Source organism: Moschus berezovskii, chromosome 4 (genome assembly GCF_049115385.1).
Source record: "Moschus berezovskii isolate FMDL1 chromosome 4, NW_MosBer_1.0, whole genome shotgun sequence".
NCBI lineage: Eukaryota > Metazoa > Chordata > Mammalia > Artiodactyla > Moschidae > Moschus > Moschus berezovskii.
The window spans coordinates 10,015,265-10,034,480 of NC_142463.1; the positions used below are offsets into that span (position 1 = coordinate 10,015,265).

Below are 19,216 nucleotides of genomic sequence, written 5' to 3' on the forward strand. Positions count from 1 at the left end.
CAAAAAATTTTTCTCAACAACTATACTGTGGTGAAAAGTCAATGACAAAAATGACTACTTTTAAGAAAATAATATGTATTTGGATATATAAGTCATGTTATATTCTTTCAAATTTAATTAATTTGGGCTTCCTTGGTCCAGTGGTTAAGACTCCACATTTCTACTGCAGGGGGCATGGGTTCAATCCTTGGGTGGAACTAAGACCCCGTGTACCATGTGACTTGGTCAAAAAATAAAGTAAATTTTAATTAATTTCCTCTTGATATTTGATATATTGAAGCTGAACACCTAAAAACAGAAAACTAAATTTGGTTTTCCCTGTAGTCATGTATGGGTATGAGAGTTGGACCACAAAGAAGGCTGAGCACCAAAGAATTCATGCTTTCGAACTGTGCTGCAGGAGAAGACTTGAGAGTCCCTTGGACTGCAAGATCAAACTAGTTAATCCTAAAGGAAATCAACCCTGAATATTTATTGGAAGGACCACTGGTGAAGCTAAAGCTCAAACACTTTGGCCACCTGATACAAAGAGCCAACTCACTGGAAAAGACCCTGATACTGGGAAAGACTGAGGCAGAAAGAAAAGGGGGTGGCAGAGAATGAAATGGGATGGGATGGTTAGATAGCATCACCAACTCAATGGACATGACCTTGAGCAAACTGGGAGACAGAGGAGAATTTATTCTTCCAGATCAGTTTCATGAGAATGACAAAAAAAAGTTAAAGTAAGGTATTAGGCATTTTTTAACAAAAGTAAATTTGAATATTTAAGTAAAATATTTTAAAATTTCTCTTTCCTTTTAGTTGGGGATTTCCATTTTAATAGGATCTATTTTTAGATACCTAACTGGTTTTTCCCGTGGTCATGTATGGATGTGAGAGTTGGACTGTGAAGAAGGCTGATCGCCGAAGAATCGATGCTTTTGAACTGTGGTGTTGGAGAAGACTCTTGAGAGTCCCTTATACTGCAAGGAGATCCAACCAGTCCATTCTAAAGGTGATCAATCCTGGATGTTTCATTGGAGGGACTGATGCTAAAGCTGAAACTGCAATACTTTGGCCACCTCATGCGACGAGTTGACTCACTGGAAAAGACTCTGATGCTGGGAAAGGTTGGGGGCGGGAGGAGAAGGGGACGACGGAGAATGAGATGGCTGGATGGCATCACCGACTCTGTGGACATGAGTTTGAGTGTACTCCGGGAGTTGGTGATGGACAGGGAGGTCTGGCGTGCTGTGATTCATGCGGTCGCGGAGAGTCGGACACGACTGAGCGACTGAACTGAACTGAACTGAACTGAACTGAAGGTCAACACAACCAAGCAGATAAAGAAACTATCATTATGTCTCCAAAGACAAAATAGAGGTCACAAATTATATGCTAACTATACATAATATCAAATTTATTATTTAAAATAATAGGATCCCACTGATTAAGCATTTGCTATGTGCTAGGTCCTGTGCTAATACTTTCTCATTAAAACCTGAGGAAGTAGATACTATTTACTAATGAAGAAACTAAGGCTGAGAAAAGTTAAATATCTAGCCCAAGGTCATACAGCTAGTAAGTGATAGAGCTATCAATACAATCTAAAACCAAGCTCTTTTCTTGCTCTACATTAGTGACTACTCGACAACTCACTATATTTCTAGAATCACACTACCACACAAATAGGCAAAACATGCCAAATTCTTCAAACTTACTGATGTAAGTTTATGATTAATTATGATTAATGTTATTATTTTTTATTTTTCTGGCCACACCGTGCCCAGCACGCAGGATCTTACCTAGTTCCCCAACCACGGACCAAACCCATGCCCCCTGCACTGGAAGTGCAGAGTCCTAACCACTGGACCACCAGGTAATTCCCAAGAAAGAAGTTTACAGGACTCCGTTGCTATTTTTTCCTCTCTCTGCATCTACGCGTTATTACAAGGCAACAGTAACCTCCAACAAAAGCTCACAAGGACTTCTCAGGAATAAATGCATTACTTTTGTGGCCAATTACCTTCTAAAGAATTAAATAACTTTCATATACTATTATAAGGGTGATATTATTTCATTCTATACTTCAGTAACTTTCAAGATAACAAATAATTTTGAATGGTTGTCTACAATTACAACAGACATACAATATATGAGTGGTCCTGCAATTTCTCACAAATAGTTTATTTCTTTCTAGTAAAATTTAAATGAAAGACATAGGAAAACTGGTTTAGGCAATCCTTTTTTACATCAAGTCACTTATTTAACTTTACAAAACTTCAGAATTTGCAAATTTCTCAATTAGACAAAAAATATTTCCAAAGAAATGTGCTAAAGAGATTTAAAATAGCAATAGTATGTTTGAACTAAATACATTAAAAAATAAAAGATATAATTAGGAATCTCATACTTTGAGCAGTTTGCACAGGTTTTCTTGGGAGGAGGTGGTAGGCAGACAGATGAAGAATGTCCAATGATGCACCTTGTGGAGCAAAAGAGCTGAGTAGATCCTGTCTTATGAAATGCAGTTTGCCCCTTATAAAGCATTTTCTTACAACCAGAGCAAAAAACCTGAAGAGCTACAGCTGGAACTGAAGGAAGCGATACATTTGGGCCAGGTGATGCAAGAGAAAGCTGAAAGCCTGGGGTCAACTGTTGGGCTATAAAAATAAAATAAGAAAAAGAAACAGAAACAGGAAAAAAAACAATTTTCATATCAACATAAACATATATACATTCTCCATTTTTTAGGACAAATTCCCTCAGTCTGGAAATCCAACATTGAGACAATGAACCACTCCAGAACAAGTGATTTCCAATTTATTTAACCATGACACACAGAAAGAACCACATTTCACATTACAACCCAGGAGACACACACATAGATTTGTATGTATGTGTATAGGCATACAAAATTAAATAGCTGAAACAATAGTTTTATGTAATAATATGTTTCCTTACTATATGCATCACATTCTGATATACAGTTGACCCATGACCAACTCAGGGGCTGGGGTGCCAACCCCACGCAGTCGAAAACCCGTGTCCTGCTATCTCTGCCTCAAAAACAAAAGAACAGACAAATGACTCATCCAAGGGCAGGCAGCTGAAACTCTGGATAGAATCAGGACTCAAACTCTAATTCTTTTGATTTTACATACTGCGATTTCCAACTGAACATAAAAATTTCCCCATACTTAATTTAAAGATCTATAAAATGAAAATACTGGTACTATATTTATTGAAAAAAATCACCTAAATAAGTTGACCTGCACCCATTCAAATCCATGTGTTCAAGGATCAACTGTAATTATAATCCACTTTTATTAAAATTATGGTCAAGACCAGCCAGCCGGTCTGAAAGGCACTGCTTTGTTTAAAGGAAGAAAACAGACTTATATGGGGAGGTACTTTCCATCCATTCTACTAGTCAGAATATAACAGATACTGATAGTAACTAACTTACAGTTCTGCTTCTTACCAAGAGGGCTGTCACTGACTGAAAACACAGCACTAATTTTCAGTTCACTTTCCTGAGCTTCTGGCTTTGAAACATGTATATACTCCTTAAAGAAAAAGAGGGACAGAGAAACAATACAGTGTTAGTACCTGAGTAAACTAGAAATGCAAACAAAAAAAATAATTGTCATATTTATCTCTTCTACCTTATAATCCTAGTCACCTTCACAAATACCTCAAAAGTCAAAACTTATGAATTAGATTGATTTAAGTGAACTCCGGGAGTTGGTGATGGACAGAGAGGCCTGGCGTGCTGTGATTCATGGGGTCACAAAGAGTCGGACACGACTGAGCGACTGAACTGAACTGAATCTTTACAAAAAGGATTCTGTAACTGGAGAATCTTTTATGATACTTATATTTACTTACCAAATGTAAGCTTAAGAGGGAGGGGACATACGTATACCTGTGGCTGATTCATGTTGCTATATGGCAGAAACCAACAGAATATTGTAAGGCAATTATCCTCCAATTAAAAAAAAATTTTTAATGTAATCTTGCTATACACAGCTACTACAATGCTGAGCACTACTTTTTTTTTAGGGTACATTTATAAGAGAGCAATAAATGAAATTAAATCTCAGTGATTTAGAGTTTGGATCAAATTAGTAATTTTATCCAACAGATTTGCAAACTGTCATATCTGTTAACGGCAGAAAAGATATGTGTTTCAATGCAATCTGCTCATTATATACAAAATCATCCCAGTCTAAATCAGATTTATCTTTAATATATTCCTCAAAATGCTTTAAAATAATAGATAATCATGGAAAAAAATTTAAATACACAAATTTCCCTTAAAAAAGACTGCCCTTTATTCTGAGATATGAACTATCCTACATTTGGGGGGAGGGAAGGGATGTTAAAATAGCTTTATATATTTCAAAATAAAAAGCTTTTTTAAAAATAGTCTTACTTTTTTGAAACAATTGTGATAATAAGTAGTAACTGTATTTTTAATCTCCCTGTACTTAGCAAAATAATTGATATGTCAGTTCCCAAAGTTACTCTGGCACTTCTCTGGAATATTAAATGCCAAAGATTAAAAACCACTGCATTAATTTACCACTTTCCATGGCACCAAACAAGCTACTGCCTATAACGTAAGACCTACTGAACCTTCTCTATGGATGAGAAAAGTGAGCCTTATAGACGTTCATCAACTTGCACAAGGTCACAAAAACACCAAGTGCACAAACGGGAATCAAACCTAGGTCTGTTTCAAAACCCACACTCTCCCCCTCGTAAATGTACAAATACAGTATAACATAATTACAATAATGAATTCAAACCCTGGCCCCCAAGTGAAGTTAAGTTTCCCTGGTACAGGCTCTCCCATCTCCTTTCACTCACAGCACTTGTCATAATACATCATTTCATATTTATTTGGGTGATAATGCTTAAGGTCTAACATCCCTCTTGCTGCCACACTAGACTGAAAGGACCATGTCCACTATAGGCAGGGATCCTATCTGTTTTTCCACTCTGTACATTCAACACCCAGCACAGTCAACACAACACAACAGAGAAGACTACGGGCTCTGACAGCAGACAGAAGCAAGTCTGATCCTGGTTCTTTTGCAGTGGGGTGGCCAGGCACCAACACAACTTGAAACTTTTTATTGTATAGGACAATGGTTACAGAACACAAAGATTCAGGAAAACCCACTGCTTGGGCCCAACAAAAGACACGATTTGCCTTCTCAGTTCACAGGTCTCTGGGCTACAAGGGGACAGGCTTTTTCCTACGTGGCTCTAGTAGAAGGTCCATGACAGTAATCAATACAAGAAGAGCCACATCTGAGTCTAGCTGTAGAGGGGTGGGTGGTTAAGGTGGGCCAGCCTCATTTCAATTTCTTGAGTGTGACCCTGAAGACACGGATACAGATGGCTGAGTTGTTGCAGCTCTGGAGCAGCGGCTCTCCTGTATCCGTCCCTGGTTCCCGCTCATCCACAAGCTCCACGGCGGAGGAACTGGCGGGCTTGTGCAAAGACCTGAAGCTGCTAGCCTGCAGCTGTAGGGCAATGTGAATGGCACAGCTGACAGGCAGGCCCAAGTGGTGGATGTAGATCTCAGTGCAGGCATTCTGACTCCCAGCCCCTCGGCCTAGCAATTTCTGGCAGCAGGCCAGCTGGATCATAAAGCCAGTCTTCTTGTGGACATAAATGTCCCTGGGCCTCCAGGGCAGGCAGTGGGGAAGCCACTCCCACAGGGTGTACTCCACTGGGTCAGGCTCAGCCTTGACCTCCCCAGCAGGCTCTCAATTTTCGGCCATGCTGTGTATCTCTCTCCAGTCCACAATGCCCTCCACATGCTCGTGGCCCATCCCCCCTGCCAGGCCACTCAAGCAATCAGCTGGAATAGAAGACGCTGTCCACAACCCCCAGGCTCTAAGAAAGGAAGAGAAGGAAAGGGTGCACCACAGGAATGACAGAGAACCAGCAATCCTAGTATTTAGGAACAAGTTATTTAATCTTTTTCAGTTCCAATTTCCTTATCTAAAAAGCTTCAGTTCAGTTCAGTTGCTCAGTCGTGTCTGACTCTTTGCGACCCCATGAATCACAGCACACCAGGCCTCCCTGTCCATCACCAACTCACCCAAACTCAAGTCCATCGAGTTGGTGATGCCATCCAGCCATCTCATTCTCTGTCGTCCCCTTCTCCTCCCACCCCCAGTCCTTCCCAGCATCAGAGTCTTTTCCAGTGAGTCAACTCGTCACATGAGGAGGCCAAAGTATTGGAGTTGCAGCTTTAGCATCAATCCTTCCAATGAACACCCAGGACTGATCTCCTTTAGAATGGACTGGTTGGATCTCCTTGCTGTCCAAGGGACTCTCAAGAGTCTTCTCCAACACCACAGTTCAAAAGCATTAATTCTTCGGCGCTCAGCTTTCTTCACAGTTCAACTCGCACATCCATACATGACCACAGGAAAAACCATAGCCTTGACTAGACGGACCTTTGTTGGCAAAGTAATGTCTCCGCTTTTTAATATACTATCAAGGTTGGTCATAACTTTCCTTCCAAGGAGTAAGCATCTTTTAATTTCATGGCTGCAATCAGCATCTGCAGTGATTTTGGAGCCCAATAAAATAAAGTCTGACACTGTTGCCACTGTTTTTCCATCTATTTCCCATGAAGTGATGGGACCAGATGCCATGATATTCGTTTTCTGAATGTTGAGCTTCAAGCCAACCTTTTCACTCTCCTCTTTTACTTTCATCAAGAGGCTCTTTAGTTCCTCTTCACTTTCTGCCATAAGGGTAGTGTCATCTGCATATCTGAGGTTACTGATATTTCTCCTGGCAATCTTGATTCCAGCTTGTGCTTCTTCCAGCCCAGCATTCCTCATGATGTACTCTGCATATAAGTTAAATAAGCAGGGTGACAATATACAGCCTTGATGTACTCCTTTTCCTATTTGGAACCAGTCTGTTGTTCCATGTCCAGTTCTAACTGCTGCTTCCTGACCTGCATACAGGTTTCTCAAGAGGCAGGGCAGGTGATCTGGTATTCCCGTCTCTTTCAGGATTTTCCAGTTTATTGTGATCCACACAGTCAAAGGCTTTGGCATAGTCAATGAAGCATAAACAGATGTTTTTCTGGAACTCTCTTGCTTTCTCCATGATCCAGCGGATGTTGGCAATTTGATCTCTGGTGCCTCTGCCTTTTCTAAAACCTGCTTGAACACCTGGAAGTTCACGGTTCACATATTCCTGAAGCCTGGCTTGGAGAATTTTGAGCATGACTTTACTAGCGTGTGAGATGAGTGCAAAAGCTTAGTATTACCTAACCCACTGGACTAAATTTATGGATATATGACTTAATACAAATAAAGTACATAGCATGATGCCTTATAGTTAGCCAAAAGTTAAACATGACTCATGAACAAAATGCTGCTGCTGCTGCTAAGTCACTTCAGTCGTGTCCGACTCTGTGTGACCCCATAGACGGAAGCCCACCAGGCTCCCCTGTCCCTGGGATTCTCCAGGCAAGAACACTGGAGTGGGTTGCCATTTCCTTCTCCAATGTGTGAAAGTGGAAAATGAAAAGTGAAAGTGAAGTCGCTCAGTCGTGTCCGACCCTTAGCGACCCCACGGACTGCAGCCTACCAGGCTCCTCCATCCATGGGATTTTCTAGGCAATAGCACTGGAGTGGCTTGCCATTGCCTTCTCCGGAACAAAATGCTAGCTCTTATTATTATTTTCATAATTATAACACTGAATAAATATTTGTTGAATGAATGAATCCAAATTCATTAAATTCAAAGTATGTGTGTGTGCTCAGTCACTCAGTCGTGTCCAATTCTTTGCAACCCCACAGGCTGTAGCCCACCAGGCTCCTCTGTCCATGGAATTTTCCAGGCAAGAATACTGGAGTGTGTTGTCATTTCGTCCTCTAGGGGATATTCCCAACCGAGGGATTGAACCCACATCTCCGTGATCTCCTGCACTGGCGGGTGGAGTCTTTTATCACTGAACCACCTGGCAATTCAAAGTGGACATTCTTAAACGTTATACTTAAATAACAATATTTATTTATTGGCACTTGTAAAAAAGGAGAAGTACATATATAGACTGCCTTCAACTTAACCAAAAAGAACACTTAAGACTCAATAAAAGATTGTCTATCACCAACTCAATCTCTTAATATTATTCTAATATGCCTGCGACATTTCCCTAGTCAGTTTCTCTTACTTCACAAAGTAACTGTTCCACACCTCCATCACTCATAAGTCCAAACCCCATATAGTTCTGACTCAGTAATGTTTCTATTTCAGCAAGAAAATAGAAGCAGTTAAGTAAGAATTCCCTCAGCATCCTGATTGCCTCCTCCACCATGCCTACACACGGATTGGCAAACTGTCCTTCAACTTACAGGAAAAGGCAACCTTCTTGGCCATGGTTGAAACAGTGCCTATCTTCAGAGTCCCTTTCCCTCCGCCTTCTAACAGCACTTCATACTACCTTTGTGTGTCCTCAGCCTCTCTCCACTTTGTCAATGAAAGCAGCACGAACTGTAACGAGGCAAAAAGGTAGTCTGCATTGGTTCTCAGAACTGCAGTTCAGGGTTCACAGGCTCTGGAGGAACCCAGAATAGCATCCCAGTGGAGGAGAACGCACAGGAGGTCTTATGAGGAAAAGGAGGAAGTTCAAGCAGGCTTACACAAGCTGTCGACTAAGAATTTGGATTGGAGGATAAATCTGTTCTGTACATTCGATTGGGTTATCGAGCTCACTTCATCTGTTACTAGAGAAAGGTATGGTTTCCTTAGTCCAGAAATAGTCCAGTTCTTAGCACTGTTCTCTCCTTTTGGCAACTCAGCAACTATTCAGCAACTTTATGTTACAGAGTTCAGCAAGACTTCAGCTGGGCACCAAACATGATAACCCTCAAGGAGTCTCAGTCATTCCCGCCTTTGTTCCATTTACAATTTCCATGTTGGTTTCTTCCCTTCAGCTTAAAAGAAACCTATTCCATAGGGAACTACTGCCCTCTCTTCTCTCTCCCTTTACAGTCAAACGTAAGAGAAAAAGTATTCCATTCTTTCTCTACTTCTTCACTTTGATTCCCTCCTGAACACAATGCAATCGAGCTGTTGCTTCAACTGAAAGTAAGATAACCAATTATCTCAAATTGCATAATTCAATAGGTTTTATCGTTCTTGGTCTCTCAAAAACATCTGACATCACCAATATTTCTATTGGTTGCCTTCTGATTATGTTATTTCAATTCATCATTACTATTGCTTAGTATCCTTCATTAATCTAATACTCACCCCAAGTAAATGGTGGGCTCTCCAGATGGTTCAGTGGTAAAGAATCTGCCTACCAATGCAGGAGACACAGGTTCAATCCCTAGGTCGGGAAGATCCTCTGGAGAAGGAAATGGCAACCCACTCCAGTATTCTTGCTTGGGAAATCCCATGGACAGAGAAGTTTGGTGGGCTACAGTCCATGGGGTCACAAAAGAGTTGGATACAACTTAGCAACTAAGCAACAACAAAGTCAATGGTTCCAAATTCAGTGGCATTGGAAACCCTTAAAATCTTGTTAAGACACACATTTTTGGGTTTCAGCCTCAGAATTTCTTATTCAGCAGGTCCGGGGAATGAACCAAGAACATACATTTCTAACAGGTTCCCAGGTAATAACAAGGCTGCTGCTTGGGAGACCACTTGAAGCCATTTTGAAGCATTAAATTAATCCAGTTCCTAGCGCTCTATCCTGAGCTCTACTCTTTTCTCTATTTTTGTTCCCTGAACAATCTCATCCACTTTCATGACTTCAACATCACCTATATAGGGTGACCAAATATAGCAAATAAAAATATAAAACAACCAGTTAAATTTAAATTTCAAATAAACAACAAATAATTTTTTGGTATAAGTCCCAAATACTGCATGCAACATGCATGCTAAGTCACTTCAGTCATGTCAGACACTTTGCGACCCTATGGACTATGGCCCACCAGGCTCCTTTGTCCATGGGATTTTCCAGGCAAGAATACTAGAGTGGGTAGCCATGCTCTTCTCCAAGGGATCTTCCCAATCCAGGGATCAAACCCACATCTCTTACGTCTACCTATATTGGCAAGCAACTTCTTTAGCACTAGCTCCACCAATACTTACATGAAAAAATATTCATTGTTCATTTGATAGTCAAATGTAACTGAACATTCTTTTTTTAACTGGCAACACGATACCTACATGCAGATAACTCTCTAATCTCTAAATACCACATTCATATGTGCAAGTGCCTCCGAGGGCAAAATCATCACTAGAATGCCCCCATGAGCCCCTTGAACACAACAGACCTCCAACTACAATTATTACTCCCGCTTAAATCCTGTTCTTAGCCCCTCAGTAAATAGTATCATCACAAACTGAACTTACTGAAGCCAGAAACCTCTGAGTTTTCCTGGATCTTCCTTGACCCTCATACCTCCTTGACCCTCATACCTCATATACTATCTCTAAGTCGGATCAATTTTACCTAAAATTTATTCTTTTCTCCCACTTTACTGTTGAAATACCCAACCACTGAATATATCACATTCTCTCACCCCTCAATGATTTGGCACATGCTCTCTTCTCTATCTGAAGGTTTTAATCAACTGCTATAACTCAAGCACTATCCGCCCTGTGAAACCTTCCTCTTCTCCCTAGACAGACATAAAGGTATCCTTTCCCTATGTTCCCCATGCACCTTATACAATATTTAAAATTATGATAATTATATCATATTCTGATTCTGTATCTGTACAGAATCTGTATCTGTATCTGTACAGAGGGAGCACAAAGCAACAGAAAGAATATATGTTTGAAATCAGTCCAAGCTAAGTTCCTTTTCTAACTCTGATGCTTCCTTTGAGTTTGGTAAGTTACCTAACCTGTCCTTCCTTCAGTTCCCTCCTTTTTAAACGAGGTAAGGATACATCCCTCCATGTTTGTAGAGTTTAAATGAGAATGAGTAAGACACAGTCAGCATACCTTTTGGCAGGGCACAGTCGCCCACAAATAACCACCCCTTCCATTTCCATACCTTTACTCCCCCTCACGCTATCAATTCACTTGAGAGCAGAGGCCCTATCTTTTCATCTCTGCATCTCCTCTGAAAACAAAATAACTAACACAGCTTAGCATCCTGGTTAAGGATTTGGGCTCTTATACCAGACCACTTGGGTTCAAATGCTAGTTCCTCGATTTACTAGGTTGTGCTATGTTTTATCTGTGTCTCTGTTTCCTGTGTGTGAAACGGGAATAATAACATACTTAACTCACAGGATTTGTGAGCGTCATGTGTAAACTGCTTACAACAGTGTTCAACGGGTGCTATAGGTCATATAAGTAGGAATAAAAGCTCACCGAATAACTGAGTGACAATTCATATAGCTTCAGTATCCAGAGTAGACCCTAGTACATCAGAAAATAGTCAACTTTCTCAAATTCTAATGTTCTATTTTCCAATATTCAAATATTTCCAGTACACAAACATGAAAAGGAGCACACACAATTTGTTCAATTGGCTTTTCCATCATAACCGACACTCAATCATGAAAAATTATAGCCCATTCACCTTCAAGCATTAATATAAACCAAAGAGAACTGAATAAATCCCCATCCACTTAAATTTACATTGGAAGCTGTCGGTGCAATTGTCTTTACCACAATTTTTATATTCAGAAAGAATACTCAATTAATTCATAGTTCAATATTTCTTAAATTTTTAGACTACAGGCAAAGTACAATGAAGGAAATATTAGATCTGGAATCTTTAAAAACTGGTTTTGTATGCCAGCTTTGCCATGAGACCTTGATGAAGTCACTTACTTCTTCATCCTCAGCTTCCTCATTTGTGAAACACAGGCTCTTTTATTTTAATTATTGAGCATATGCAGTCATCGTGCAAACAACTGAGGTCAAATAAGACCAGACTCTGAAAACAAAATTCACTGGCCTGTAGATGCCATAATAAAAGTGAAAGCACTACACACAATTTAAAGAAAAAAGAGAGAGAGAGTGGCTAATTCTAAGTGGCAAGACAGTTAAACTGTATCTTAAAAGAGGAGAAACTTTCTGCCAAGCTACCTAGTTTAGGATACAAAGGCAGAAGAAATGGCATGTGCAAAGGCAAGGAAACAAAAATTAACAGAATATACCTTTTGTGAAATGCACAAATAGTTTGCAGGATCATAGATTAGAAAAGGTGGGAAGGATGAGTGACGATAGTGAAGAGGGAAACAAAGGTCTAAATATGGATAGTTTGGATCTAACACGAAAAAGTTCATGTTTTATCCCACATGAGGAGACAGGTCTTTAAAGAGAGAAATGTCATCAAATTTGTAAAGAGTAGCATAGAGCTCTTTCCCTGTCACTGTGGAGTCACATGGGAGGCAGAGGTTTAGGTACATTCAAGATTCGGCTCCACCCACTGCCATGGCACCATGGCTAGAACCCACCGCACCTTGGTGGAGGAAGGCATTTCTGCTGGAGGTATAATGGACATTAATGCTGCTTTACAAGAGGTGCTAAAGACCACCCGTACCCAGGATGGCCTAGCATGGGGGATTTCAAAGCTACCAAAGCCTTAGACACGTGCCAAGCCCATCTTTTTGTGTTTGCATCTAACTCTGATGAGCTTATCTCAAGTTGGTGAAGTCCCTTGTGATGAATGACAAATCAACCTAATTAAGGACAATGATAACAAAAAACCCAGAAGAATGGGCTGCTGCTGCTGCTAAGTCACTTCAGTCGTGTCCGACTCTGTGTGACCCCACAGACAGAAGCCCACTGGGCTCCCCCTTCCCTGGGATTCTCCAGGCAAGAACACTGGAGTGGGTTGCCATTTCCTTCTCCAATGTGTGAAAGTGAAAAGTGAAAGTGAAGTCGCTCAGTCATGTCCGACCCTTAGTGACCCCATGGACTGCAGCATACCAGGCTCCTCCATCCATGGGATTTTCTAGGCAATAGCACTGGAGTGGCTTGCCATTGCCTTCTCCTAGAAGAATGGGCAGGCCTCTGTAAAACTGACAAGAGGGGGAAAAAACCCTGTAAAACAGATAGTTGCAGTTGTGTGGTGGTTATGGACTATAGCAAAGAGTCTCAAGCAAAGGATGTTATTGAGGGGTACTTCTAATATTAATAGAAGAAATGATTTAATTAAAAACTTGGCTCTTGTTACTCAAAAAAAAGAGAGAGAGAGTACCATGGCATCACTATACAGGATTTTCATGAATGTGACTGAAGAGATGATGTTTAATAGGAAGCTCAATGTTATAAAAGTCCAGATGAGAAATAATGAAACAGAGAGGAAAAGGAAGAGTGAAAAACTCTTAAAAGGAAGAATCCACAAAACTTGGCAAACAAATGGTTACTTTTGGCAAAGGAAGAAGAATTACTATCTGGAGGGAAAGTAAGTGTCACAGATACCACCATCCCCCACCCCACATCCTGCAGACACTCCCTCAGAACCCTTCACAGCACAGCCCTTTAGAAAGCCTTGGAGTTGATGAAAAGACAAATGATTTGACAACCCTGTCCTGGAATGATACTGCCTTTGAGATAATACAAGAAATAAAATACTATCATTATTATTTATATTTTCAGTATTATTGGTTTGCTTCTGCAATAGAGCCAGTAACTGGAGTATACGGCAAAGGAATTGTCCAAGATGGAAAAAAAAATCACTTTTTGCCAAAACAACTAGCTGGTCTCTCCACACTGATCTCCACAGATTTCTAAAGGGTACCTGCTGCCTCTGTTGCTGCTGCTAAGTCGCTTTAGTCATGTCCGACTCTGTGCGACCCCATAGACAGCAGCCCACCAGGCTCCCCTGTCCCTGGGATTGTCCAGGCAAGAGCATTGGAGTGGGTTGCCATTGCCTTCTCCAATGCATGAAAGTGAAAAGTGAAACTGAAGTCGCTCAGTCATGCCCGACTCTTAGCAACCCCATGGACTGCAGCCTACCAGGCTCCTCCGTCGGATACCCTAAAGGGTAGCCATACGATCTTTCCAAACATGTTTATCTTATTCTACCAAGTAATACCCTACAATGGCTTCACAGAGTTCTCATGAAAAGACCAACATTTGTAACAAAGTCCTGCATAATCTGGCCTCAAATTACTTACAGCGCCTCATCCTAGAAGCAGGATGGCACAGGCTCTTAAGTCTGATACCTGGATTTGAATTCAGCTTTTGCCATTTAGGAGTTATGATCTGTGGTAAACTGCTTGAGCTCTGTGTACTTTGGTTTCCTCATCTCCAAAAATGGGGATAATGATAAGGCTGCAAGAGCGGTGCTCATCACAGTCTAAGCACATGTAAGTTTCAACAAGTTAGTATTTATAATGTCATGTTACTGATATACTCTACATATTGCTGTATCAAGTACCACTGTTAGTATTGTCATTATGATCACCATTATCATCGTCATCACCATTTTCAGTTTTTATGTTCCAGGCCCACTGGTCTTGCAGTTCTTCAAAAGAACCATGCATCTTTCCAAATCAGAGCTTTCCTATGTGCAGATCACTCTGCCTGGAACACTATCCTTCATGACTTTGCCTAGTCAATTCATTCTGCAAAATTCAGCTTACAAATCTTCCTCCAGCCTATACCCGCCAATCAAAACTAGGCCAGATCTCCAATTTTAGGCCTTTTTTTTCCACAGTATTTGTCATAGTTTGTAATTCTATATATTTATACAATGTGATGTGTAATTGTCCATTTCCTCTACTAACCTGCAAGCTCTCTGAGGGAAGAGATTAAACTGACCTTGCTCACTGCTGGATTTCCAAAGCCTGGCATAGAGTAGACCACAAATACTTACAGAATAAAGGAAAACTACTATCAGATACATGAGAATTCTTTGTAAAGGTACCAAATAATGGGAAAAGGGTAATACACATTACTTTCCTCTCACAAAAAGAAAGAGTTATCAAGATCTTTTTTCATTCAAGGAACATAAGAGGTAATTTACCCATCTAATGGCGGAAAAAAATCAATTTGGGTTATAAGTCAGAAACTCAACTAAAAATTTTAATTCAACAGATAGAAGAAAATAAATTTTAAAAAAAATTTTTTTAATTAAAGCTGAAATGCTTACTTGAGCATTGTCAGGTTCTTCTTTAATTTTGTCCAGAAGGGCTTGCTGTGGTGCCAGTGCTTTGCCACATTCACCATCCAAAGGTTCTTTCATCCTAATTTTTTATGTAAAGGGATTCCTCAGTCTAAAATTACTATATTTCTTCTTGGTGGTAGATAGCTGGATTCCTAAAACACAACACAAAGGATTGGTACTCAAGCTTATTCTTGTTTTTTTTTTTTCTCCTTCATGTTTATCTGTATCAAAAGCTCTGTGTTGAGCTAAAGGTTTTAGGGCTAAGCATTTGAAAAAACAACTCTTCTGAGGCCATGACTATACTCCTTCCTGCCTTCTGTTCCTTCAGTAGTTGCCTTCACATTAAAAAAAAAAGTCTTAGAACAATAGTTTCCACTTCCCTAATATCTTTAAAGACAGATACACTTCATTTTTTGTACGTTGAAAGTTACTCTGGAATTGAGACTAAAAGACCAAGATGGGGGAGGAAGTTACCAAGCTCTTGGAAGAAAGGACCTAGAAATACAGTTTCTGAGACCATGAGAATTAGTACTTGAAGCACACGTCTAGCTTATATGCCAGAAAGTGGAGCACACCAAGCTCCCCAGCCCCATCTCTAACTCAGCCTTCACAGGAGGTCTCCATGGGGGCCCCATCTCTGGCCTTACGACAAGCTCTAAGCTCAAGATGCCACCAGAAGAACTGGTATTTCCTTAAAATGGTCCACCTGCACCTTTCAGGGTCTCATGGGGTCCATGCCCAGGAAGGAGCCCCTCTGAGCTCCACTGCCCAATCGTCTTCTGGAAACAAGATTAGTCATTGAGCAGACTTCCGTTCCCCCAGGAGTCAACATACTAAACAGGACGTAGTACACCTGAAGCAAACGAAAACTCTGCAAAGTTGTCTTGATCCAAACAGTCAAGCCAGGCATGGAAATGGTCAACGCCAGGCTTAAAAGGCAGTGCGAGAGGTGAGAACTTATATGCCCACTTGCCACAGTTATAACAATCTATGAGCGCTCATGTCTTATTCGCTCCCCAAATCTCGTCCCACCAGTAATTCCCACGCCTGTCACTGGGTACAAACACGGCAAAGCTGCATCTGATGGAGGGAACGCGACCCGCATATGCCTGTCAGCCCATCTCTGCGGCGAAACCCCAACGTTTCAGCCACCCAGCAACACTGCGCTGCTTCCGCCCTGCGCCCGCCTCATCACGTGGCGCAGCCACCGCCCCGCCCCATACGGCCCCTCCCGCTGCAATCAACCGCGCTCACCTTCTGCTGCCCTCGTAGCTCCTGGGAAGCCCTCGTCGCTCCGGGAAGCGGAGACAGAACCTGGGGGCCCCACGCCGGGACAATGATTACTTTCTCTTACTGTAATTCTGCACGATCCATCGCAACGCAACAACCATACAACTGCGCGTGCGCAGCCCTGGTTGCCGCCCCGCCCCCCTCGCACTTTCCCATCATGCTTCACATCTGAGCTGAGCCGATTTCCCAGCATTCTCTCTCCTCATTTATGGTTGACTTCTTAAAGAGACAGAGATCCAATAGTGAGAAGCTAGAGGATGGGATTTGGGGGAAGAACCTCTGGGGCCTAAGATGATACTGTTAAGTGCTTTGCGCCACTCTTATTTCCGGAAAGGTGACCTACTAGGAAAAACTGAATAAGTAGAGAGTTCCAGAAAAATATCTATTTCTGCTTTATTGACTATGCCAAAGCCTTTGACTGTGTGGATCACAACAAACTGGAAAATTCTGAAAGAGATGGGAATACCAGACCACCTGACCTGCCTCTTGAGAAAGGCAGGTCAGGAAGCAACAGTTAGAACTGGACATGGAACAACAGACTGGTTCCAAATAGGAAAAGGAGTACATCAAGGCTGTATATTGTCACCCTGCTTATTTAACTTATGTGCAGAGTACATCATGACGAACGCTGGGCTGGAAGAAGCACAGCTGGAATCAAGATTGCCGGGAGAAATATCAATAACCTCAGATATATGATGACACCACCCTTATGGCAGAAAGTGAAGAGGAACTAAAAAGCCTCTTGATGAAAGTGAAAGAGGAGAGTGAAAAAGTTGGCTTGAAGCTCAACATTCAGAAAACAAAGATCATGGCATCTGGTCCCATTACTTCATGGGAAATAGATGAGGAAACAGTGGAAACAGTGTCAGAGTTTATTTTATTGGGCTCCAAAATCACTGCAGATGCTGATTGCAGCCATGAAATTAAAAGGCGCTTACTCCTTGGAAGGAAAGGTATAACCAACCTAGATAGCATATTAAAAAGCAGAGACATGACTTTGCCAACAAAGGTCCGTCTAGTCAAGGCTATGGTTTTTCCAGTGGTCATGTATGGATGTGAGAGTTGGACTGTGAAGAAAACTGATCGCCAAAGAATTGATGCTTTTGAAGTGTGGTGTTGGAGAAGACTCTTGAGAGTCCCTTGGACTGCAAGGAGATCCAGCCAGTCCATTCTAAAGGAGATCACTCCTGGGTGTTCATTGGAAGGACTGGTGCTAAAGCTGAAACTGCAATACTTTGGCCACCTCATGCGACAAGTTGACTCACTGGAAAAGACTCTGATGCTGGGAGGGATTGGGGGCAGGAGGAGAAGGGGATGACAGATAATGAGATGGCTGGATGGCATCACCGACTCGATGGACATGAGTTTGTGTGAACTCCGGGAGTTGGTGATGGACAGGGAGGCCTGGCATGCTGTGATTCATGGGGTCACAAAGAGTTGGACACGACTGAGTGACTGAACTGACTGACTGAACTGAATATTTATTAAGCCAAGTGTTTGGTAAACACTTGGTATGAATCTTTCCACTTATTCCTAACCACAACTCCAATGGTACAAATGTTTCTCTGGGAGCTGTAAATGAAGAGATTAATTAACTTGTTCAAAGTCAAGATTTGGTACTTTTGCATTCAACATTGTTTTGGAGATACAGCTATGATTTTTGAGGCTGTCATTTATTCATTTTGATTGCTGTATAATATTCCATTTTATGAATGTGATACAATTTATCTACTACTGATGGACATTTGAGTTATTTCCAGTTTTTGGCTATTAGAAATAATACTGCTGTGAATGTTCTTGCCTCTTGTGACACATATGCTAGGTTTATATGTAGCAGTGAAATTGCTTGTTTTGTTTATATGAAAGTTAAGAAATAGTTTCCAATTTATTTTGATTTAATTTATTTATTTGGTTGCCCTAGGTCTTGGTGGGCTACAGTACGTGGGGTCACAAAGAGTTGGACACACGTATTAGTTGTACCACATGGGATCTTCCTTGAGATGTGTGAGATCTTCTAAATGGGGCATGAAGCATCTTAAGCTGTGACATACAAGATCTACTTTCCATTGAACCTGGGCACCCTGCATTGGGAGGTCCTCAAACAACTTTAGAAAATGGTTGTTTCGATTTGTACTCCCACCAGCCATTTGTAAGAATTCCCATTGCCCCACATCCCTGAAGATAATTACCATTGTTACTGTTGTTGTTCAGTCGCCGAGTCATCTCTGACTCTTTGCAACCCCATGGACTGCAGCATGACAGACTTCCCTGTCCCCACTGTACACCTTTTACATTTTAAACATTCTGGTGGGGGTATAGTGGTATCTTATTGTGATTTTAATTTGGATTTCTCAGGTTTCTAAAGAGACTGAACCCATTTTCCTGTTTTTTGATATCTGGATAGCCTCTTTTATGAAGTGCCTGTTCAAGTGTCTTACTCATTTTTGTATTGGATTGTCTGCTATTTTCTTATGGATATGAGTTCCTTGTTGAATATATGTATCGCAACTATCTTCTCCCACTCTGTTGCCAGCCTTTGCACTTTATTATTGGTGTCCTTCAGTGAACATGGGCTTCCCTTGTGGCTCAGCTGGTAAAGAATCCTCCTGCAATGTGGGAGAATTGGGTTCAATCCCTGGGTTGGGAAGATCCCCTGGAGAAGGGAAAGGCTACCCACTCCAGTATTCTGGCCTGTAGGATTCCATGGACTGTATAGTCCATGGGGTCACAAAGAGTCAGACAAGACTGAGCGACTTTCGCTTCACTTTGATGTATATAAAAGACATTTATGTTTAAGTG

General features: G+C 41.2%; 1 protein-coding gene across 11 annotated transcripts in view; it reads right to left on the minus strand.

Moving 5' to 3' along the window:
• The window catches only part of ZMYM6 (zinc finger MYM-type containing 6), a 62,006-nt gene extending 45,474 nt beyond the window's left edge, over positions 1–16,532 (minus strand). For 3 of the 11 annotated variants that reach the window (XR_016037159.1, XM_088835128.1, XM_055402006.2), the window contains exons 1-4: positions 16,193–16,309; positions 15,113–15,279; positions 3,452–3,551; positions 2,396–2,645 (exon numbers count right to left, since the gene is read on the minus strand). Coding sequence is in view for 10 of the 11 variants with exons in the window: in XM_088835128.1 (XP_088691254.1) it covers positions 2,396–2,645; positions 3,452–3,551; positions 15,113–15,205 (443 nt within the window). In the remaining variant the exon portion in view is untranslated. The other 8 variants (XM_055402007.2, XM_055402010.2, XM_055402008.2 and 5 more) reach the window with 8 other exon arrangements.
• Between the last annotated feature and the right edge of the window lie 2,684 nt (positions 16,533–19,216).